The 26,209-nt window shown below is 42.2% G+C and overlaps 1 protein-coding gene across 1 annotated transcript in view; it reads right to left on the bottom strand.

The window, feature by feature from the left end:
• Positions 1-22,599: 22,599 nt before the first annotated feature.
• ZNF592 (zinc finger protein 592) overlaps positions 22,600-26,209 on the bottom strand; it is a 30,597-nt gene continuing 26,987 nt past the window's right edge. Inside the window, exons 9-10 of the mRNA XM_075857650.1 lie at positions 23,754-23,898; positions 22,600-23,136 (exon numbers count right to left, since the gene is read on the bottom strand). Coding sequence (XP_075713765.1) covers positions 22,690-23,136; positions 23,754-23,898 — 592 coding nt within the window. The 3' untranslated portion in view covers positions 22,600-22,689. The remainder of the gene's footprint in view (positions 23,137-23,753; positions 23,899-26,209) is intronic.

A 26,209-nucleotide genomic window follows, 5' to 3' on the forward strand; every position in this document is an offset into this window, starting at 1 on the left:
TGCTTTGATAGCGGCCTTCAGCTCGTCTGCATTGTTGGGTCTGGGGTCTTATCTTCCTCTTGACAATACTCCAAAGATTCTCTATGGGGTTTAGGTCAGGTGAGTTTGTTGGCCAATCAAGCCCAGTGATACTGTGGTTATTACACCAGGTATTGGCACTTTTGGCAGTGTGGGCAGGTGCCAAGTCCTGCTGGAAAATGAAATCAGCATCTCCATAAAGCTTGTTAGCAGAGGAAATCATGAAGTGCTGGAAAATTTCCTAGTAGACGGCTGCGCTGACTCTGGATTTGATATAACACATAATACCAGAATGCAGCCGCCCCAGTGCCCCGACCATGAAGTCAATGGGTGCGTGAATATCACGGACACACATCCTTCTGCTGTCTGTGATTCACGCAGAAGTTCATAAGAAATTAAGTGAAAAAAAAAAACAGAGAAATGTGTACATAAACAATCAACAACTGATGCCACACGTGTCCGTTTTTTTGCGGATGCAAAACGGACACGTTCATGTGAATTAGGCCTAAAATGAATAAAAAATAATGGATTAACTTTGTTTCAAGAGATTAAATCTAGATTTTTGACTCTTCAAAGTATCCACCTCTAGCTGATAGACAATCTCAATCTTTCTACAATTGCATTCAGATATTGTTCAGAATTTTTTTTCCAACATTGTTGCAGAAGTTCCCACAAATGTGCTGCACTATAAAGTTGCTTTGCTTTCACCCTTCTGTCCAGTTCATCCCAAACAAGCTCAATGGGGTTTAAAAGGAATGTGTCGCAAATGAAAAAAAAAAAAGTTACTTATTTTTATTATATTTTTTTTAGTTTTTATGTGTATTCTCTTTTTTCTTCCACAAGGTGGGAGGTATTAAAAATTAAATAATAATTTGACATGTTTTCCTATGCTGGCCACCAAAGGGAGCACTTCCCAGAATTACAGCAAGGGGACTAAGGCAAAGCAACCTGACTCACAGCCACTGTAGATGTGGCAGGGAGACTCACCCCCTATCCCTATTTTTGGCTATAAGCCAGTAAAAGGTGTCTTCAAATTGCTAAAAAGTGTCCAGGTCCATTTTTGGAGTGTTTTTACAATGCAGCTGGCAGAAGCTATAGAACACACCAAAAGGCTGAGAATGATGAAAGTCAAGAGGGAAGACACTGTGGTGAATGAATTATCAGTTGACAGGTTCACAGGGCGTGTATTTGACGTGTTTTTGGAGCATTTTACGTGCTGAAAAATGCGTCAAAAAAGTTTAAGCTTTTCATTTACATAAAATGGGAACGCGCACTGTTAGTACATACAATGTGCTTTTTTCCCGCAAGCGTTTTTAAAAAACACGTTGCGTAAAGAAGTGTCGAGTCAATTCTTGGCACGTAAATGGGCCAAATGTTCCCTTAGTCAATGGGAGTCCTAATTATGCGGCAAAAAAACATGTAAAAAGCTTACACAAAATGCGTAAAAAAACACGAAAAAAACGTAAAAAAATGCTTGATTAAGCTTCCCATTTACATCAATGGGAAAGCGAGCCATTAGTACATACTACGCTCTTTTTTTAAAAAACTTATTGCGTAAAAAAGCGTTGGATCAATTCTTTGGTGCGCAAAATGCACCAAATGTTCCCAGAGTCAGTGGATGTCCTAACTACACGCCAAAAAACGGGCAAAAAGCGCACACAAAACCCATGAAATTGCGTCAAAAACCCTGTATTTTAAAAACCGCTTCACACGAAAAGCTAGTGTATTTGACACGTTCACACGTAATTTTTTCTTCGCGCCATGTAAACATGCCCTAAGGGAATTATTTTTCATTGGCCCCTAACTTTACATTGTGGCGCAGGGAGAAGATAGATGTCTGCTGTAGGCGAGTAGAAGTATTTTTATTTTTCATATTACTAAGGCCTCATGCACACATCTGTTGCTCGTCATACGGCCGGAAATCACAGATCTGTGAAACACGGACTGCACATGGATGGCTTCCGTGTGCGGTCCATTGTTTCAACGGACTAAATTAATGGAATGGTCGAGACTGTTCCACAAAGAACGGAAAGGAATAGGACCTGTTCTATTTTTGTCAGAAAGGCCACACGGTTCCGTTAAAAAAACTGAAGTGTGCATGGCCCCATAGAAATGAATAGGTCAGTGTGCTATCCATTAAAAAAACGGATAGCACACTGAAGCATTTCACTGAAGTGTGCTTGAGGCCTACCTTTTATTGGACTACGTCATAGATTTGGTGGACTACTGCGATGATCTACGTTTTAAAAAAAAATAAAATGGTTAGCGAGTCTTTTGTGGGGGAGATTTTATTTCAATAAAAATATTTTCTTAGGTCAGTTTTTTTTTTTTTATCAAAGATTTTTATTTTGAAAATATAAAAAACATAACAGCATACACATGGTTTCATACATTTGCAAAGTTCACACGCAGTGCAATATAACTACTTCAAAATCGCATAAAATATACAAAGACATAGAAACAACAGTAGGAGGTAGCCTCCCAATCAGTAAGCAAAAACTAAATAAGAATGCAATGAGAATAACAGTACCATAAGTGCAGCAAAAATAGTGCATAATTTAGGGAAGCCAGTCCCCACAGTTGGATAAGAATTGTCGCATATAAGTGCACATTATACTTTAGACTAACACAAACACAAGACAACAAAGGGAAACACATACAGACCTAGCACGCAAAAGGTAAGCTTATATAGGTGTTCAAAAGAGGCCATCCAGCCAGAGAGGTAGATCATTACCACCCCGGAATCCAGACCACACTGCCCAAGTGCGGACAAAGAGCTCAGATTTACCCTGATCAGCAGACATCAACTCCTTCATCCTCATAATTCCGTTCACCTCCGTTACCCATTCCTTCAAGGAAGGTACAGTGCTGGACTTCCAATGACGAGGAATCACTGTTCTTGCTGCGGTCAAAAAATGCCGAAAGACACTCTTTTTGAGGTGTGGGAGTGATCCAGGAACCATGGAAAGTAAGCCAATGGAGGCCGAAGTCTGAACTTCAGTATGAAAAAGTTAGGTCTGTTTTGTTAATACTTTATTAGCGCCTTGATAATGGCAGTTGTCTGTTTGACTACGTCAATTACTAAGGTGGGGCTTAGTGTTAGCCAGTAAAAAGGATAGCACTAACCCCCTCATTATTACCCCAGTACCCACCGCTACATGGGTGCTGGGAAGAGACATGTACAATCCAGCACTGGACCATCTGTTGTGACGATCGGGTACTGGGCGGCTGCGGGCTGATATTACGAGGCTGGTAAGAGACAAAAACCATGGCCCTTCCCACCCTGGTAATGCTAGTCTGCTGCTGGTAATAATGGGAGTTAGTGTTGGCCTTTTTACTGGCTAACACTGAGCCCCGCATTACTAATGGACGTCATCGAACAGTCAATTAATAATAATTAATAATTCTGGCGCATCATGGAGCCCCCCCCCACAAACCTCCCCCACACATGCAGCCGCTCCGCAACCCCCCTCCCCCATACACACACAACCTCCCTCCAACACACGCACCCACCCCAAACCCACAAGCACCCTGCATGCACCCCCAAACACCTACCCAAAAACCCACAAGCACCCTGCATGCACCCCCTAAACACGGACAGACAACACCCCACAAACCACCACACACACACCCGCAAACCACCACAACCCCCCACAAGCACCCACGCAAACCATCACACAAGCACCCCCAACGAACACCCCCCCATACGTGCGCACCCCCCTCCCCCACATGCACCCCTTACCTGCTATGCTGCCGGCTTTCCCCCTACAAACCAGCTTCTACTCTGGTCACTGTGAACTGCACATGTCACAGAGCATGCGCATTTCAGAGTTAGAACGGCCAGAAGCTTAGGAGATGGGAACGTCTCCCGTCCCTATCTGCTATGCCCTGTAGCTGCCGCATTGCATCTACGTATGTGTCGTGAAGAGACACATACACAGAAGCAATAAAAAATGGCAGACCCATTTAAAAAGTGGTTAAAAAAATAAAAAGTAATATAAAAAAAATTAATTCAATATAATATTAAGATAAATAAAAACACAAAATAATATATATATATATATATATATATATATATATTTTTTTTTACACCTTTCCTTTAAAGCCGGATTCACACGAGTGTGTTCGGTCCGTGATATACAGACCGTATGCCGGCAGTGTTTCCCGGACCGATCACACTGCAGGGAGCCGGGCTCCTAGCGTCATTGTTATGTACGCTGCCAGGAGTCCCTGCCTCGCTGCGGGTAAACGGTCCCGTACTGTAATCATGTTTTCAGTACGGGACAGTAGTTCCGCAGCAAGGCAGTGACTCCTAGCGTCATAGATCACTATGATGCTAAGAGCCTGTCTCCCTGCAGTGTGTTCAGTCCGGGAAATGCGGCCAAAGTGCGGATCGTATATCACGGACTGGACACACTCGTGTGAATCCGGCCTAAGGGTATGATAACACGGCTTATCTTCGGCCGTTTTTCCGGGCCGTAAACGTACGAAAAACCGCCAAGAAATCGGAAGCAGAACGCCTCCAAACATCTGCCCATTGATTTCAATGGGAAAAACGGCGTTCTGTTCCGACGGGCCGTTTTTTTTCTTCGAAACTGCTGCGTACAAAAACGGCCGCGATAAAGAAGTGCATGTTACTTCTTGAGACGTTTTTGGAGCTGTTTTTCATTGACTCTATATAAAAACAGCTCCAAAAATAGCCGTAAAAAACGCAGCGAAAAACACGAGTGGCTTAAAAAAAAGTCTGAAAATCAGGAGCTGTTTTCTCTTGAAAACAGCTCCATATTTTGAGACGTTTTTTATTTTGTGTGTGAACATACCCTAAGGCGGAATTCACACGACAGGGTTTCCCGGCCGTTCATAAATTGGCCGGCACCCGGCTGCATTAGGAACAATAGACCCCTAATGGGTCTATTCACACGACCGATTTTTTGACGGGCCGGGAAAACCGTCCGTCAAAAAATGGGACATGCCCTATTTTCGGCCGGGTACCCGGCCGCCCAGCTCCCATAGAAGTCTATGGGGCCGGGTAATACACAGCCATCACCGGAATGTGTCCAGAGTGATGGCCGGGTCTACCGTCGCTCGCGCTCTCTCCTCCTCCTCCTCACAGTGCAGAGTGCATGTGAGGAGGAGGAGGGTCTTTTTTTGCTCCCTGTAGGAGTCGGAATCCCCAATCCCCGGCCGGGGATTGGGGATTCCGCTACAGGAGAAGTGAGTGACTACCCTGTCCATATATGGACACAGTGAAGTCACTCACTTCTGAAGCGGAATCCCCGACTCTATGGCCGGGGATGCCGCTACAGGAGAAGTGAGTGACTAGACTGTCCATATATGGACACAGCGAAGTCACTCACTTCTGCAGCGGAATCCCCGACTCTATGGCCGGGGATGCCGCTACAGGAGAAGTGAGTGACTACACTTTCCATATATGGACACAGCGACGTCACTCACTTCTGCAGCGGAATCCCCGACTCTATGGCCGGGGATGCCGCTACAGGAGAAGTGAGTGACTACACTGTCCATATATGGACACAGCAAAGTCACTCACTTCTGCAGCGGAATCCCCGACTCTATGGCCGGGGATTCCGCTGCAGGAGGAGTGACTACACTGTCCATATATGGACACAGCGAAGTCACTCACTTCTGCAGCGGAATCCCCGACTCTATGGCCGGGGATGCCGCTACAGGAGAAGTGAGTGACTACACTGTCCATATATGGACACAGCGAAGTCACTCACTTCTGCAGCGGAATCCCCGACTCTTTGGCCGGGGATGCCGCTACAGGAGAAGTGAGTGACTACACTGTCCATATATGGACACAGTGACGTCACTCACTTCTGAAGCGGAATTCCTGTGGCAGGGAATTCCTCTCCAGGAGAAGTCCGTGACTACACTGTCCATATATGGACATTGAAGTCAGTGACTTCTCCTGGAAGGGGGGGGATGGGTGCAACCTACAGGGGGCTGGGTGGCATCACCTACAGGGGGCTGGGTGGCATCACCTACAGGGGGCAGGGTGGCATCACCTACAAGGGGCAGGGTGGCATTACCTACAGGGAGCTGGGTGGCATCACCTGCAGGGGGCTGGGTGGCATCACCTGCAGGGGGCACGGTGGCATCACCTACAACGGGCAGGGTGGCATCACCTACAGGGGGCTGGGTGGCATTACCTGCAGGGTGCTGGGTGGCATTACCTGCAGGGTGTTGGGTGGCATTACCTGCAGGGGGCTGGGTGGCATTACCTGCAGGGAGCTGGGTGGCATTACCTGCAGGGGGCTGGGTGGCATTACCAACAGGGGGCTGGGTGGCATTATCTACAAAGGGCTGTGTGTGGCAACAAATTTAAATGAAATTCATCCGATTTTAAAACGGACAGGGAAAAAAACAGATGCAAATCGGCCGGTAAAAACGGCAACACGGCCCGGAACGGAATCGGAATGGATGCAAACCGGATACATACTGGCCGGGAAAATCGGCCAAAAACGGCAGATTTTCCCGGCCGACACTCGGACCCTCTCGTGTGAATGAGGCCTTTCCATTCTTTGAAGCCTACTGGCTTCTTCTGGTCTTCTCAGGTAGTTCTGAGATATCCAAAACATACTTCTTGGTTCTTTGTCCTGCTGTAATATGAACCCCTGACCAATTAGTCGTACACCAGAGGGCAGGGCCGGTTACAAGTTTATGTGAACCCTTGGGCGACACAGACTTAGTAGGCCCCTTCGCGGGGGAACTCACGGCGGCAGTAAAATCGACGTTAGGCCCCGTTTATTCCCCCATATATAAGTTAGGCCCCCAGTTTGTACCCCCATAAATGTAGTACCCTCTGTAGATAGCACCACACAGCCCCCCCTCCCTGGTAGCGCCACACAGCCCCCCCTCCCTGGTAGCGCCACACAGCCCCCACCTCCCAGGTAGCGCCACACAGCCCCCACCTCCCAGGTAGCACCACACAGCCCTTACCTCCCAGGTAGCACCACACAGCCTCCCTCCATGTAGGTAGGGCCTTTGAGGTTCCCTCTAGGAGTGGAATACCCAGCCAGAGAATTGCCGATGCTTTGGCTGGGGATTCCACTTCAGGAGAAACCCCTGACGTCACTAGCACTCTTTCTGGGGCACTTGCTCTGCTCCTGACATCACTGTCAATATATGGATAGTGATGTCTGGAGCAGAGCTGAAGTCCCAGGCAGAGCGCTAGTAAAGGCTCTGCTCCCGTACTCAAGCTCTGGGGAAGTCCCTGACATCAATGTCCATATACGGCTAGTGATGTCAGGGGCAACCCCAGAGCCAAAGTCCCGGGCAGAGCGCTTCTAGCACTCTGCTCTGCTCCTGACAACACTGTCCATATATGGACAGCGATGTCAGGGGCTTTCCCGGAGATGGATTCCCAGAGCAGAGCCACTAGCGCTTTGCCTGGAACTCCTCTCCTCCTGACATCACTGTCCATATATGGACAGTGACGACGGCAGTGACCAAGTGCCCCCCCCCCCCCCAAAGATAGTGGGCTCCGGCGCTTGCCCGGGTTCTGATGCCGACCCTGCAATGCTGTGGTAGTACTAGTGTGCCCGTAGCACTGTGCAAGTTGCCAATTCTGGATCCAGAAAAAGAGCCCCAGACCATCACACTTCCTCCTCCATATTTGACAGTTGGTGTCACACACTGAGGAAGCATCCTTTCATGTACTCGATGACATACAAAAACCCTGCGTAATGTACTAAAGATGTCACATTTTTGATTAGTCCATAAGACCTTCTTCCACTCTTCAGTAGTCCACTGGAGGCGCTGCTTGGCCCAGGCAAGTCTTTTTTTCATATTTTGCAATCTTAGCAGTGGCAGAACGCGACATTTTGCTGCATTAAGCTGGGCTTGAGATTTTGTGCTGTGAGACTCCGCTCACGCAAGCTGTTGACTCTCAAAAACTTATCATCTGATTTTGTAGTGGCCTTCGGTCTGCCAGACCTCTTCCTGTAAGAGTTTCCAAGTGCCTTTTGATGGTATAGGAAACCATACTAACTGCCACCTTGGGTTTCTTGGCAAGTACTCTGTAGGACAGACCTACACTTCTAAGGGTTGTAATAGTCTCTCTGTCTCCTTTTGTTAATTGCCTTTTTCTTGTTATTAGGTTATCAATGTGCTCTGTCCTGAAGAGCAAAACTGTCCAAATCCTGCCCTAGAGGGTGTTGTAACGCAGTCTGTTCCAACACTGGTTATATAAAATCAGAGGGTTTGAAAGTAATCTCCAAAAGTTGAGACACCTGGAAGAATAGGTTGCATCCAATTTCAAACCATAATTTGCTTCTGTGATGCAGAGCAGCTGTCCTTGATGTCTTACCTGAAAAAAGCCTTTTGGTTAAAATCAGAAATTCAGACTATTGTTGCGTTTGAACCATTTCACTTTATTTTCTGTACTAAAACTGTGTCAATGTAAAGAACTGGAACACATATATATATATATATATACACCCACACACACCTACATACATACATACATACACACACACATACTCGTCAACATTGAAATTTCAACACCAGGAAGGAAAGGTTATGGAATTGTGAAAATCACAGGGTCAATTGGCTTATCTTCCTGTTGAAATAAATATGCATGACTACCCAAGCTTAACGTCTTTGCCAAACACCTCTGCAAACAGTTGGGCTACCCACATACAAATCAGATTGTTGCCGATACAGGCTTTATGGCAGTTCAAAACAAGCTAAAAACATGTATTTATAGTTTAGGTTAACCTTTGGAAAAAAAACAAAAACAGAACTACACTCAACATTGAAATTGCAACAGCAAGAAGGAAAAGTTTTGGAATTGCGGAAATCACAGGATCGATAGACATGCCGAACGGTTAGTGTACCTTAAATGAAAACTAAAGGGGTCCGGCTACCGTACATTATGCCACCCCACATCATAATCTCGGGAGTAGGACTGGTGTGACATCCCCTTGTGAAGGCCTCTTCATGGCATTGCCCACGTGGTCTCCAGACCAATCTACGGCTATCATTGCATCTGAGACAAAAGCGGTACTCGTCGCTAAAAAGGGTTGACCTCCATTGCCGTCTTGCTGTGCACCATGATAGCCTTTGAGTGCAGTGGCGTGTAGTTAATGGAACACCAGTAGCTGGACGTCTGGTTCATAGCCCAATATCGTGCAAACGCCTTCTGATGTCAACACTGGTTGCTGCCCTAATGTGGCGTCCAATTTCACTTTCAGTACAGAATGGATCACAACGTAACATTCTTCCAATCAGACGATTTGTCGGTGCAGAGGTTTGGCTTTGCACACCTCTCGCTGTCCTTTCCCGTTCGTTGTTGTTCTCCCAACCTCCGGGACACACAACGTTGAACAGGGCTAACATCTTGGCCTAGGAGCGTAGCGATCTGCCAGAGTGATAAACCAATGTCTCTCTGTCCCTCTCAGTTTGCAATAAATGGCGATAACTGTCACTACAACGAACACGAGGCATCGCACAATCATTCCACACCATTTGATCCGATCCGAAGTTTAATGTGGCTAAAAAATGTTGGTTTCAATCTAGTTTTCATGTCCCTCCCACATGCCACAGATTGGAGCTAGGTGCTTGAAAATTTGATCATTTGCAGATCTTAGCGACACCTGCTACTTCCTCGATTTGCATTACCTAACGGCGTGCCCTTCTTGGTGTTGCAATTTCAATGTTGAGTGTATAAAATATATATATATATATATATATATATATATATATACATATACACATATATACAAATAGAAAAGCAGCAGCACTCAAAATGCAATTCCAAGATGGTCTCAGGTGCAAGCAGGTAATCCCGACCCAGGGGATATGGATAGATATGGAAGAAAATCCCACAGCATTCCGTGTTAGTGAAAAAAATGGTGGTTTATTAAGCCAGCACAAGCTGCAACGTTTCCGTCATGCTATAGGACCTTTATCAAGCATGCTTGATAAAGGTCCTATAGCAGGATGGAAACGTTGCAGCTTGTGCTGGCTTAATAAACCACCATTTTTTCGCTAACACGGAGTGCTGTGGGATTTTCTTCCATATCAATCTATCGTGTGTATATATATATATATATATATATATATATATATATATATATATATATATATACACACACACACACACACACACACACATATATACACACACACCGTGTTCCAAATTATTATGCACATTGGATTTAAGTGTCATAAACATTTAATTATTAGTTTATCAATTAAACTCATGGATGGTATTGTGTCTTAGGGCTCTTTGGATCATTGTAATCAATCTCAGACACCTATGATAATTAGTTTGCCAGATGTGCCCAATCAAAGGAAAACTACTTAAGAAGGACGTTCCACATTATTAAGCAGGCCACAGGTTTCAAGCAATATGGGAAAGAAAAAGGATCTCTCTGCTGCCGAAAAGCGTGAAATAGTGCAATACCTTGGACAAGGTATGAAAACATTGGATATTTAAAAAAAAAACAAGTGTGATCATCGTACTGTGAAAAGATTTGTGGCTGATTCAGAGCACAGACGGGTTCGTTCAGATAAAGGCATAATGAGGAAGGTTTCTGTCAGACAAATTAATAGGATTAAGAGAGCAGCTGCTAAAATGCCATTGCAAAGCAGCAAGCAGGTATTTGAAGCCGCTGGTGCCTCTGGAGTCCCGCGAACCTCAAGGTGTAGGATCCTCCAGAGGTTTGCAAGTGTGCATAAAGCTATTATTCGGCCACCCCTAAACAATGCTCACATGCAGAAACGGTTGCAGTGGGCTCAGAAATACATGAAGACTAATTTTCAAACCGTGTTGTTTACTGATGAGTGCCGTGCAACCCTGGATGGTCCAGATGCATGGAGTAGTGGATGGTTCGTGAATGGCCACCATGTCCAAACAAGGCTGCGACGTCAGCAAGGAGGTGGCAGAGTCATGTTTTGTGCTGGACTCATGGGGAGAGAGCTGGTAGGCCCCTTTAGGGTCCCTGACGGTGTGAAAATGACCTCTGCAAAGTACGTAGAGTTTATGACTGACCACTTTCTTCCGTGGTCCAAAAAGAAGAACCGTGCCTTCCGTAGCAAAATTATCTTCATGCATGACAATGCACCATCTCATGCTGCAAAGAATACCTCTGTCATTGGCTGCTATGGGCATAAAAGGAGAGAAACTCATGGTATGGCCCCCATGTTCCCCTGACCTCAACCCTATTGAGAACCTTTGGAGCATCCTCAAGCAAAATATCTATGAGGGTGGGAGGCAGTTCACATCAAAACAGAAGCTCTGGGAGGTTATTCTGACATCCTGCAAAGATATTCAAGCAGAAACTGTCCAAATACTCACAAATTCAATGGATGCAAGAATTGTGAAGGTGATATCAAAGAAGGGGTCCTATGTTAACATGTAACTTGGCCTGTGAAGTTTTTTTTGATTGAAAGAGCTTTTGATTTCTGTAAATATGACCTCCTGATGCTGCAAATTCAACAAATTACCATTTTAGTTCTCTTTACAACCTTTAAAATGTTTTGATCTCTGTTGTGCATAACAATTTGAAACAGTGCATTTTGAGTTTTTTACTTCTAAAAAAAATAATCTGTTATCATTAGGAGATTTGTACAATAAAATTTGCATTATACTCCAACGGTTGATGGCTTGAAGATTATACTGACTGTCATTTGCATCGAATATTTAGGAAAATCAGCGAAAAATAACATTTGCATAATAATTTGGAATGCGGTGTGTGTATATATTATATATATATACATATACACACACACACACACACACACACACACACACACACACACATTATATATATTATACATACACGTGTCACACACACACACACACAATGTGTATTTTCTGGATTCACACAAGAAGGTGGGCTTGCAACTTCAAGTGATCATACGTCAGCAAAGAAGTAGCAGATTTAAAATTTGTCTTCTTGTAGGCCCCCTTTAAATGCATAATAAAATAATGATAGGCAGTGCCCTATCAATAGACAATGTCCGTTTTGCACAATAGACCGCTGTGTAAATCTCACTCCAACAAAGGTCAAAAGAGAAATATATTGGAGCGGGTCTCCATTATCTACTTGCATTAATCATGACACCACAAATTATCTAGCCTTATACCACTTTCTTAGGCTTCGTTCACATCTGCATTGGGGTCCCGTTCTGACGTTTCGTCTGAGCTTTCTGTCAGAACGAGATCCTGAACAGACACGAATGGAAATCAGAGGATTGCGTTTCCATCACCATTGATTTCAATGGTGACGGATCCAGTGCCCACGGTTTCCGTTTGTGTCTGTTGTGCACCGGACCCGTAGTTTTGCCGGAAGCAATACGCTATTGCTTCCGGCAACACGACGGGTCCAGTACACAACAGACACAAACGGAAACCGTGGGCACCGGATCCGTCACCATTGAAATCAATGGTGATGGAAACGCAATCCTCTGGTTTCCGTTCGTGTCAGTTGATGTCTGTTCAGGGTCCCGCTCAGACGGAACGTCAGAACGGGACCCCAATGCAGATGTGAACAGAGCCTTACTTGCCTATTTTTCAACAGTATTTGTAAGACAAAACCAGGAGTTGAACCTACAATGGAAAGATTTGCACCTCTTGTTTGGATCCACTCCTGGTTTTGGCTTACTACTACTGAAGCAGACTACTGACCAAAATACTGCCGTGTGAAAGTGGCCGAAAGCTTTGGCACACAACCGTATTTGGGATCAATGAGACACTGATCTATAAATATGGTGGTACTGCATTGTTATGGAGACATGAATACCATCTTATTAATATATGCCTTTTTTTGTTAGTGGAGTCCGTGTAAGAGAAAAGTTGAAGAATAAGCCACTAGTTTCAGAGCTTCTAGGGTATGCAGTGATACACGCCTCACAATACTGAAGCATACAGACTTCAAAACCGTTGACAATACAATTTGATAATGTGCATAACGCATGCAGCCGTATACATGAGGCCTTTTAATGTGCAGTTTGTAAATATACCTATGCAATATCGGAGTGCATTTCCATTCAAACATAGACAGCCACTCAGGCTTCCTGTTTTAAGTATTTTATTTGAAATATTCTGAAGCAAACATACATACAATCCTCAGATTCAACAAATGTAAGAGGACCTTCTCATAACAGAAATCTACGGACAGGTTACTATGTACATAATCTGCACATTGTTAGAAAAGAGGATAGAAATATTCATATTTATCTGTATCAAAACACAAGGAGACAAAATCCTAATCTGTAGAGGCAACACGATAAATAGCAATGATTTCTCTTTTTTTTCATTAAATTATAGGACTTACTTTAACAAAGTAAGGCTTTGTTCACATCTGCGTCTGGGGAACCCATGAACGGAAACCATAGCTTTCCGTTTGCATTACCATCGATTTCAATGGTAATGCTTCCGTTGCAAATGGTTTCCATTTGTCTCCACTCCGCAAGGTTTCCACTACACTATTGATTGCACCAAAAAAATGAAAACCTTATGGAACGGAGACAAACGGAAACCATTAGCAATGGAAGAGTTACCATTGAAATAAATTGTAATGCAAACGGAAAGCTATGGTTTCCGTTCATGGGTTGCCCTGACGGAAAGGTCTAAAGGAACCCATGAACGGAACCCCGACGAGATGTGAACGAAGCCTAAACAGTAGATGAAAACTTGGCTCAGCAAGAAATCAAATCATACTCCAGATAATACATGTAATAATGCTAGAGAAGGTGCAGTGCCACTTAGCAGCATGATATGTATGGCAGTGTGGGGATTGGACCTAATACTGACGCATTCACAAATGCATGTCCAACACATTCTCCTATTGAGCCATGACATACATCCAACTTGTCCTGGCAGAATAGGAGTGAATGCTAAGCTATAGGTTTCCATTACATGTCATTTAGAGTGAACCAGGAAAGACCTCATTACATTTTTCCATAGGCGACAGGAAGAGTCATCAAACTCGCTAGTTCAGATTTGATGGGATAAATTAGAAGTGCTCTGGTCTAAAGGGTCCTGGTGACAGGTGCCCTAAAACGGTCTCACATGTAGACATATCAGGCAGTTACATTGATTTTGTTGCCCTGAAATATATTAATAAGCTGTGAACAAAAGAAATGTGGCCACCAAACAGGAATACTGGAAAACATAAAAGGACTGTAGTGATTCACAGCTTTATCATAAATAGGTTTACTGTTAGGATTATTTCTAACCTGGTTCCTATTCAGTTTTTAATTTAAAAAGGAAATTTGACAGTGTTTGCAATATAGAATCTATGGACTTCAAGCATTTTTTATCTTCGGACATCTACGATAGATACCATGTCATTTAGGAAAAATGTCAATTTAAAATAGGTTTTAGGAGATTTAATGTAATGGATGGGGATTCTTACGGCGTGCTCAGATTGATGTGCAGTAATTTGTTAGAAATCAAAATACTTGCTATTAGATTATTTCCCTGACGTCTGTTGACTAAGATTGGCCGACACAAAAAAAAAAAAGTAGAAGAGCCCTACAGTTGTGTGCACGTATTTGCTTTACTAAGCTGCCTTCACACGGGTTCATGAATGGCTCCTAGACAATGAGGGCACAGCTTCCTAATGTATCTGACCTTAACATTTTAAAGCTTTAGCATTCCAAGTCGTACAAAACCCAGCAAATATCACAACAAAGTGATGTACGTTTGTTGAATGCTGCATGTGGTGTATATTATATATTAATAGAAGTAAATTGTGCACAGTTTACAAGAATATGGAAAATAAAGGCAGTTTATGGATCGGTGAAATGATTGTATATATGTATGCACACACAAATACATAAACTATCGTATTCTATATACATAGTCATGCACATATGTACATATAAAAACATTGAAATATTGTATAATAATGTATATATGACAAGTGAGACAGCACCATAAAAAAAAAAAAAAAGGGTTGTGAAAGTATATATTTATTTATATTTATATATGTATACATAGTCAATATGACTACATTTAAATACAATAATAACCATCTTCAATAAGTCATAAGAACAATGAAAACTGGGTGATAATAGGCTAGTCTAGAACGTGGGCAGAATACTATTAGGGACCTCTTTCTCATGGGGACAAGGTGGAGTCAGCAGCACATTGCAGACAACATGGAAAGTAATGTTGCATATACTGGCTTAGGAAATACAAGAACACGCTATGCAATGCCTGGATTCAGATTTGACATTTAAATGATACAGAAAACAGGCAAATGAAAATGCTCCGATTACAAATTTTGCCATCGGTCACCACTCGAGTCAGGTTGCTAGACTACTCCTAAACTGAGCCAGCATGGGCATTACATCATACATAGCCATCAATGGCAACAACTGTTTGCCACCTAATTGTAGAGAGTTAAGACACCTGGGACTAACCATTCTACACATTATCCCCTGACACAAATTAAATGAGTAATAGGATGTGTGATACCTTCACGTAAGAGCGATGCTGTGCACATGCAGATTTGGTCAAAGACTTTGGGTTATTATGAAAGACCTGCCCAAATAGGAGAACAAAATGGATCAGAAGTCTAGCTTGCCTAGATGGGAACTCCCAATGGAAAAGCAAAAAGGTAGTCAATTCTATATAATCTTCGTGGCTAGAAAAGGTAATATGCATAGATCATCCAGGTCATTACAATTTACGGACATTTGTAGTTTTATTTGTTGGGGAAATGGTTACCTAGATAGCCTAGAATTTCCTTTGAATCATAGACTTGAACAGACAATGTATCTTTCTACACCAAAACATGTCCAAGAGTTACTAGCACAGTTATGATGATTATAGCCTATCAATGTACAGTATCAAACCTCTGAAAGCTGCAGTGCCCTAGGCCTTAGGGTATGTTCACACAATGTGTTTTCAGACGTAATTCGGGGCGTTTATGCCTCGAATTACGCCTGAAAATACGGCACCATTACGCCTCCAAACATCTGGCCATTGTTTGTAATGGGATTTACGGTGTTCTGTTCCCACGAGGCGTAATTTTACGTGTTGTTTTCAAAATACGGCGCGTAAAAAGAAGCGCAGGTCATTTCTTAGGACGTTTTTGGAGCAGTTTTTCATTGACTCCATTGAAAAACAGCTCCAATAAGACGTATTTTGCTAAGCCGTGTGAACATACCCTAATGTATAAAAACTAGTGCCATCAAAATGTGGTGCAGTAACCTATAGAAACCAAATCACATCCAAGCTTTTATTTTGCCTGCAGTAATTTTATACGCAAGATATTTTATACATTAACCGTCACAACTGCAGGAATTGCAATGAATAACTCCCTCCGGATTTATTTGACAAGCATGTGTTCATATGGGGTGCAATCTGTTATTTATTTAAAAAAAAAAATCTATAGACTCGAATGGATCAAGTAATGCAAGGGTGCCCATACACGCAGCAGTCGTGTGGCGTGCGGCTGATACCTGTACAGACAGAACTGCACACAGTTTTACTGCAAATTGCATCGGTTTTGCAATGCGATTTTCAGCGGAGGGTGAGGCACATCAAAACAGTGGCAATTTGCAGTAAATCAGATGCAGTATATGCCGCCCGGTTCACGGCCGCACACCAAACTGCTGTGTGTATGGGCACCATTAAACTGTCGGCAGATTCCACCATTGTACACAATTACCATCATGTACAAAAAAAAGCTGAATTTAAAGGCCCAAAGAAGTCAGGATCTGCAACCAGCAACCTTTCAGTCGAACCATTATAGATACCGGCATCAGAAAGTTATTGTTATACCATACTGCCATTTTATAGTCCTATATCGGATTTATTTTACCACCTATTAACTTCCACCTCTCCATACATGAAGTCTGTGCTGTCAGATATGTTCTAGTCATTACAATCCAGCATATATGACTAAACTACAAGAATCAACCAGTAAATCAAGAGTCAGGTGAAAGTGTGATCCATTGCCCGAAACTTCCGTGGATTAAGTTTATTTAACGTGTATGTCCACCTTTGAACACAATTTTACAGCTTACACGAACAACTAAAGGGGTATTCCCAAATTTTAAAATGATCACCTACCCACAGGATAAGTGATCATTTTTTGAACACTGGGAGCCCTATGACTCGGACCCCCGATCGTAAAAACGAGGGTCCTGAACCCCCAGATCCTCTTCACTCCTCAACCGCAGTGGAGAGGACATTAAATGGAGCGGAGGTCAAGCATGCATGCTGGTGCTCCATTCAAAGTCTATGAGAATGACTGAAAAAGCCGATTACGGCGGTTTCCGTCATTCTCATGGACAGTGAATGGAGGGACATGCTTGACCGCAGCTCTATTCAAGCTCCCACTGCGGGGAGTGCCATGTGGAGGATCTGGCGGTTCTGGAACCCCATTCTCAGGATTGCTGGGTGTCCTGTGGATAGGTGATAATTTATGATTTTGGGAATACCCCAATTAATCTTTATAAAAAGGTTAATTTAATATATTTACGAATATTGGACTTATTAGTTACAACCTCTATTATTCTCCGGCACTGCATTAACAATTCTGCAGGCTTCAGAGCTTGCTCAGGTGATTTGAATTCTAGGAAGTCTGTTCTCTAACCCCTTAACGCATTACCAAGTACATTTACGTGACAAGCGTTAAAGGGAAGTATGGAGGCCGCTCACGGGCTGAGCTCGCTCCATACCCATCAGGTGTCAGTCAGCTGTAATACACAGCTAACGGCCAAGAACAGCGATCACGCTGTTCCTGGCCGTATAACCCCTCAAATGCGGTGGTCAATCGCAACCTCAGCATCTGAGGTGTTGAAAAGAGGTGGCCCTCTCAGACAGTTACGCCCCCCCCCCCCTAGGGAGACAAACTGTATAAAAAAAAAAAGTTTAATAAAGTTATTAGTAGGGAAATTAAAAAAATAAAAAAAATAAAACTCAAAAAAACCCTTTTCCCTCTAAAGTAATGTGGAAAATAAACAAAATTGGTATCGCTGCATTCATAAAACACAGTGAACGCCATAAAAACCAAAAAGTTTATACCACCAAAATTGCTGTTTTTTGGTCACCTGAGCTTCAAAAAAATAAATAAAAATGTAATAAAAAAGGGATCAAAAAGTTGTATGTACCAATAATAACTACATCCCGCAAAAAAATAAGCTCTCACACCGCTGAATCGACGAAAAAATAAAGAAGTTCTGGCTCACAGAATGTGATGAAACAAAACAATTTTTTTTTAATAAGGTTTCTTTTTGCAAAAGCAGTAAAATATTTAAAAAAAACTATAAATTTGGCATCACCATAATCATATTGAGTCACAGAAGTTAAGTTGTCGTTTTTACCACACGGTGAAAGCCATAAAAATAAAAACCCCAAATAATGTAGGAATCAGTTTTTTCCAATTTCAGCCCGCAAATAATTTATCATTAGTTTCTCAGTACATTATATGGTACTTTAAATGGTGCCATTAGAAATGACAACTCCTGCGAAAAATAAGCCCTCACACCAGTCCATTGACAGAAAAATAAAACAGTTATGGCTCTTGGAAGGCAAAAAGCAAAAAATAGCTCAGTGCTTAAGGGGTTAAAGAAGGTACTTTACTGTAATCTGCTCCAAGTTAGAGACTGGACTGTTTCCAAAAGTGGTCATCAGAATGGTGAATGCAGCTCTGGACTATAATACAGTCTGTAATTCAGGACTGGTACAAGATAAGTAATGTAGTGTATTTACAACGTTACTCAACCATTTATAAAGATTATATCTAGTTGTAAAATGTTCAAAGGTGAGCATACCTATTTAAATATTGGGTTACTTTGGGATGGCTACTGTTGTTAGTTTGACAAACGAACACTCAAAAAAACAAAACGGGGCCCTGACTGACACAAACTAAAGGTTTGATTCCAATGGTGACGGATCCGGTGCCAATGGTTTCCGTTTGTCTCAGTTGTGCATGGGTTCCGTCGTTTTGACGGAATCAATAGCGTAGTAGACTAATCTATTGATTCCGTCAAAAAGACGGAGCCCGACGGAACCGCTGCACATGCTGCCAGACTTTCACATTAGAGGCACCTTACTCTTCTCTCCGACTTGATGAATTTATGACGGGTTTCAACCCGCTAACTGTTTAACATACATGTCTAATAAATGCAAGCTGCATAATCTAACACATTATACCTTCCACCCTTCCTGGTGCCATCATGAAATATAATGGATTATATAAATTAGATAAGAAAAGGACGATTCCTCTTGCTAGGTAGAGCAATATGACTCCGGATGAAGTATTGTCATTATTGCATCATCATTTCAAGTAAACATTTTTGCATAAACAAAAGGAGTGCTTCATTGGATATTGGACAATTACAGTTTCTACTCTGTAGTTCTTCTCGCTATATACTGGGCCAAACATAAATCAGTAGTGGCCCAATAAGCCATTTTTATAATCATGATATAATTTTACATTAAATGAAAAAACATTTGGACAATCCCTTCTCTTTCTGCATAGTCATGTGAAAGTCACCTTGGTCACATGACAGAGTGGACAGTCCTTTTAAAGGGAACCGGTCAAGTCAAACTTGCAGTCTGATCTGTGAGAAGCATGTTATAGGAGCCGGGCAGAATGATCTATAGTGATGTGCTAAAAAGATACAAAATAACCCCGTGTTATTTTTTTAACTCCCTGCTAACTCTGGGCTTAAGGGCTGTATACACTTTTGCCTTTTTTTTATTAAATCAATGTATTAAGTCAGCGGTCCCCAAACTTTTTTTAACCACGGACCAGTTTCACGCAAGACAGTTTTTCCACAGACCAGGTAGGGGGGGGGGGGGTTTCGGGTTAGGTCACACGTTGCGTAATTCGTTGCAGAAAATGCGCCGCATAATACAGTAGCAGCAAAGTGGATGAGCTAGAGCAAATCTCATCCACACACTGCGTGAATAGGCAGCGGAAAAAACGCTCAGAAATGGACATGCTGTGCAGAGTTTTATTGCGCAGGATATCCATTGTATTTGCATAAATGCTGCTTATTTGTTGCAGGTTTTTCTCATTTAATTTAATGGGGAGGTAAAACCCACAACAAATAGCAGTTGTAAAAAACGCAACTCAGAAACAACAAAAAAAATCTTCTATTTACTCAGAAGTTTGTGTTTCTTCTCCAGGTCGGCCTCCTGGTATGACTATTCATCCCATGTGACCGCTGCAGCCAAATCACAGGCTGTAGCAGCGTTCACATTGGATGAAACAGCCGACCTGGATGACGTAAGAGGGCCGGCCCGCTGGAATGACGCTTCATCCCGTGTGACTGCCGCTGCAGCCAATCACAGGCTGTAGCAGCGGTCACATGGGATGAAACAGTCGACCTGGATGACGTCAGAGGGCCGGCCCCCTGGGATGACACTTAATCCCGTGTGACCGCCGCTGCAGCCAATCATTGGCTGCAGCAGTCTTCTGGGATAAAAAGTCATCCCAGGAGGCCGGCCAAATGATAAGCAGTTTTCCACAGTTGACATTCCGGGCGAAAAACTGCACCACAATCCGGTGCAGCTTTGCGCTCGGAATTCCCTGCGGCCACCGGGGCGGATACCAGATACCGCAGCCCAGTACGAAGTGATCAACGGTATTGGGCAGCGGCCTGGTGGTTGGGGATCACTGTATTAGGCGATTTATTTTTTTAAATGGACTTTTATTACAAATTTTGCTTAGTTTTTCCAGATAAACCTTCTATGAATCCGCTATATATAGAGGCTGTATCGTTCACTACGAACCGATTCCATCAGTTCATCTGAACTGACGGCTCGGGAACACACAGAACAACCATAATATCAATCACACCTAAGTTGATGTACACAGCCTTTAAGAGGCCAGTGGGCAGCATTACAATGAGTGAGACTGCCCACTGGACTGTTTAGCCCACAATGAGCAATAAATTACAGGTTATCCTGAATCTTTTTGCACATAAAAAACTACATACAGTAATCTGCTTATCTCCTCCTGCTCTATAACAGGCTGCCTGTAGAACAAACAGCAGGTTTAATGTGACAGCATGAAGTATTTGACGATATTATTATTATTTTTTTAAAATCCAGGATTGAAATGGTACTTTAAGGGGTTTTCCCATAAGAAATATTTAATCACCTATCTACAGGGTAGTTGATAAATATCTGATCGGTGGGAGTCCGACCGCTGGGACCCCCACCGATCACGAGAACGGGCTTACTTTGCCGTTCCTGGGAGCCCCATAGAAATGGAGCGGCAGTGCGAATGCTCAACCACCACTCCATTCATTTCTATGGGGCTACCGAAGAAAGCGCCCGGCAGCCCAATAGAAATGAATGGAGCGGTGATAGAGCACGGGCATTACCGTTGCATTCCTATGGTGCTCCCAGGAACGGCAAGGTAAGCCCGTTGTCGGGATCGGTGGGTGTCCGAGTGGTCAGACCCCCACAATCAAATATTTACCACCTATCCTGTGGATAATAATGATTATGGGAAACCCCCTTCAAAAATGGGTTACTAAAAAAATTAGTAATTAATTTAATGCAATGAATAGTGCACTTTGTAAAAACCCTTAAAAGCTTTACATAGAAGTGAACTGGTGAACATCATGCTCCATCTGGGATGTTTGTTATTTTAAAGTCTTAACTGCTATAGAGGACGTCTGCTCTCATGACATGACTGTTATTAGTAAATACTTTGTATTCCCCCATAAAACAACACTCTGGAGAATGTCTTTTTAGAACTCTGTCGTGACAGTTCTCGGTTATCCCTCCTGGAAATGTATGAATAAATGGACAACTGCATGTTACCATTCCCATTTGACAATAGGGTGTGTTTCTACATAGTGACACTGTCAAATCAGTGCTGACAATGTCAGACAGTATTGGAACAAACCCCATTGACAAGGAGAATGGTAACACCCATTTTTTACTTTTCTTTTAATTCATTCCAGGAGGAATAACTGAGGCACGGCACAATGCAGAGTTCTAAGAAAAGTTACCCCAGAATTGTTATTTTATGCAGAATACAAGTATTTACTAAAAGAGTCATGTCAGGAGAGGTGATAGATCCTCTTTGAATTTACTAAGTAAATCTGCAACAAGAATTTGATATAATACAATTTCCACCTATCAGTGCTCACTTAATTTATCTGGGAATTGCCTTTCTCCTATTTTCCTTCCTCTATTTGCTGTTCTTTTAGGTCGATGGTTGGTTTGCATATGACTGCACAGTTAAATACTGTTTTTCTGAAATGTACAAAATGCTGCATCATTTAAGTCTGAACAGAATGGTGAAGAAAATAAAAAAAAATCATTTGAAAAGGACCATTTACCCCTTTCATTTTCACAAAAGACAGTGTCTAAACTGATGATGAATACTGTGATACGGGAATACAGATGAGCAGACCCTCTGATAAAGAACTTAAAAAAACAAACTGAAAAACTTACATTTCTCATTTTTGTTCTTTCTGCTGTCTCCCTCATACTGCTGAGCCTTGCCGTTCCGTGTAAAAGGGGCAAACGTGTCCTAAATGAAGGTTTAACAGTCCACATAAACAAATACAGTACCTTAATTCTTTAATTACTATTTTTTAATTTAAATGAACATCCCTCTGTTTCTCAGTAAAAATATTTTTAATTTCGCTCTTTTTAGTCATTAACATATGCTTTTGCTTCAAACATGTTCTTTAGAAGTCCAATATTTATTACGCCTTAGGGGAAACCGTTTTCTGTCTGCTATTAGGGCTCTCTTTGTGAGTCCGTACATGAGCGGCATGCGCACTCTGAAGATCAAAGGTTAAATCACATTGGGCACACTCCCACGACTGCTTCAACTTTGAACTTAGAACCTGCTTTTCTCTGTCAGGGGTTGCTTTCCTCTCATCTTCCTCTTCATCCTTGACCTTGTGCACTATAAAGAGATGTCTGTTGAGTGATATTTGGGAGGTGTAACACAAGCCACAGTGAACACACTGGCACGTTGAGTTGTCACTCTTGTGCTGAGGTATGTGCTCTAGAAATTCTTTACTCCTGTCTGCAGTAAAGCCACACTTTGCACATTTATACGTCACTTTCAGCTTCTTAGCATCTGGCGCATCTTTTGTATCGGAGTCCTTAAGTTCCTTTTTGACAGCTTTCTTTGGACCAGCAGCCTAGAGAGCAGAAATAAAGTCTCAGTTAGCAAACTATATCTTATGCTTCTCATTTGACACGACAGAGGAAGTTCACCCATAATGTACTAATGCCCATTTACTAGTAAAGAAGCGGCCATGTTCCATTGTTGTGAACAGCCAACAGGAAATGCAGCCATATTGGTTTTCACTTCTGAATAAGCAACAAAGTAAGTTTACTTTCATTTGCTGAGATTGATACAACATGCTGAATTTTTTTCTTTCCTGTTATACTAATACAATAGTGACAGCCAATATGACCGTACTTCATGTTGTCACTTTTAAAAAATGGTTGCCACAACAAAACCGGAAAATGCCAATATTGCTTTACGTAAAAAGAAAATATGTTAGGCAATTGCTTCCATTTTACTACTATATGGCCAAATACATTTTATTCCTGTGCACTAGGGAGGGCTGTGGAGGTGGGGGAATGGAAGAGCTGGATTTCATGTATTTTGATTATTGAATATTGTTGAGGAACTAGTTTGGTATTTGTAAATGCTAATGAACAAAAACTAATTTGGGGTAGAAATCCTCCATAATATTCCCACCCAGTGATTTGAATGTACAAATAAAGTATGGGGCAAAAAAAATTGTACCTGCTCCTTGTCTCGTTCTGCAGGCGAACCGGTTGACTTTGAAGAGGGCAACTGAGTAAGTTCAGGGTTTTTGATGCCATGCATTAAAATGATGTGATTGGCCAGCAGGGACGGCTTTCCAAAAGTAGGCTTCTCGGTGCAATAGCTGAAAGATATAGAATGATGACATAATATATGTAATTTATTCTTTAAGCAAACTATTGCTCGTGGTTCATTTTTGTTCACCATTTGGGCCAATGAGTGAGAAGGGAGAAAAGAAAAAAAAAAGAAAAAACAAGCCAAAAAGCAAGTCTGTACACTATAGGCCCATAGCTCAACAGGCAATAACTACTGCTGAATTGTACTAGGCTGTACGGAACTAGTTGCCATAACTGCAATCCCTCTCTGACATTAATCAGTGCTCTGCAGTTATTGGCTAAAGCTGCATCACACGGACTCCATGTGCTTTCTGCACATAATACTGTTATTACCGAGAGCGATGTGCTTTCCATTCCACAGCATGTAGACCAGATAATAGGCGTAGCTTAAAGTATTAACAATATTATGTGCAGAACTACAAACCTCTGAGAGCCCCACTTAATGACCATGGAAAAGAATGGATACAGGGTCATACACAGATAAAAGATGGCAGTACTAGCTGAATACCTAACGTGTATGGGCAGCCTGACTGTCCACCAACATCTGTCATTTTTTTATTTCAACATGTCTTATCCATTGCTCCACTAGCAGATAAGCGCTTCTATGCATGTCTAGAAGCAGCTTATCTAACTATTACTATCTTATTCCAAGATGATCTTAACATGCACATTTATACGTAGTATGGACAGTCATGTGTATGGCCAATCTTATAAGCCATGCCAATACATGTGCCTGTCTACATAGAAATGGATTTCTTTTTTTTTTTTGCTGGTAGTTTTAGTGTGTGCATACAAAAGTCACTGTACACTAATGCTTTTTTAAGATGTGTTTCATGTCCCATATTTGGTCTCCACTATGTATTAGGTCCTAGTTAACAGCTGTGTTTGGAGTCGTTGGACAGGACCAATGGTACAGGTTATGTGACTAGCAGCAACCAATGGCACGTGAGGCAGTAATAGGAGTGGAGAGCTATGAACACATACGGGTATGCCGAAACACTGAGATCGCAACCATATTACTCTTAAATTACCTTACGTCACTGACTGGGAATACCTTGTGCGCAATAACTACCCATCATATTCACCCTATACAACAAGCTATTGACTTTTTGCCAGCAGACATCAACTCTATTCTAATTGTTTATAATGTAGGACATTTTTGTAAAGATATCAAGATGAAATAATTAACCTCTTCCCGCACCTTAGCATAAATGCACGTCCAGGTGAGGAGTAACTTTGCGCTTTAACAGTTAACTGCCGCGCAGCGGTTAACTGTGCAGGGTGTCTGCCCTGCTCTGTGTTGCCGATCAGCAGCCCATCGCCGCGGATTTCGGCGATTAACCCCTTAGATGCGGCGGTCTATTGCAATCGCCGCATTTAAGAGGTTTAGAGCAGATCGCCAGCCCCCATGCATTTGCGGGGACTGGCGATACTTGTCACGGAAACCAGAGGCGAGATAATGGCCTCCGGGCTGCCATGTACGGAAGCCTATGAGGACCAGCCGCAGGCTGACGTACAATGACCCACAATGACGTAGGTAGTGTAATGTGTTCTAGCAGCAATCAGTGCTGCAAGCCTAAATGTTTCTTAGTGGGACAAGTAAAGAAAGATAATAAAAATGTTTTGAAAAAGTGTAAAAATAAAAATGATAACTTACATAAACAAAAAAGTGTTTTTTCTTCCTATAATAAGTCTTTTATTATAGGGAAAAATTGAACACGTTTAAAAAAAAGACACACATACTTGGTATCACCGCGTTCGTAACGACCCCAACTATAATATTATTTTTCCCGCACGGTGAACACCGCAAAAAAACAATGCTAGAATCACTATTTTTTGGTCACCACCCCTCCCAAAATATGCAATAAAAAGTGATCAAAAAGTCACATGTACACCAAAATAGTACCAATAAAAAACGACAACCCGTCCCACAAAAAACAAGCCCTTACACAGCTTTTTTGACTGAAAAACAAAAAAGTTATGGCTCTCAGAATATGGGGACACAAAGAATATATATTTTTTATAAATAAGTGATTTTATTGCGCAAACGCTGCAAAACATAAAAAAAATTATACACACTTGGTATTGCCGTATCGACCCGCAAAATAAAGTTAAATTGTCATTTACAGCCCAGGGTGAACGCCGTAAAAAAAACAACAAAAGAATAAAAAACATTGTCAGAATTTGGTGTTTTTTGGTCACCTTGCTTGCCAAAAAATGGAATAAAAAGTGCTAAAATGTTTTTTAAAAAAAATAAAAAAAAAAAAAAAAAAAAAAAAAAAAAATCGCATGTACCCCAAAATGGTGCCAATGAAATCT

The sequence above is a fragment of the Rhinoderma darwinii genome, chromosome 3 (assembly GCF_050947455.1).
Source record: "Rhinoderma darwinii isolate aRhiDar2 chromosome 3, aRhiDar2.hap1, whole genome shotgun sequence".
Lineage (NCBI taxonomy): Eukaryota > Metazoa > Chordata > Amphibia > Anura > Rhinodermatidae > Rhinoderma > Rhinoderma darwinii.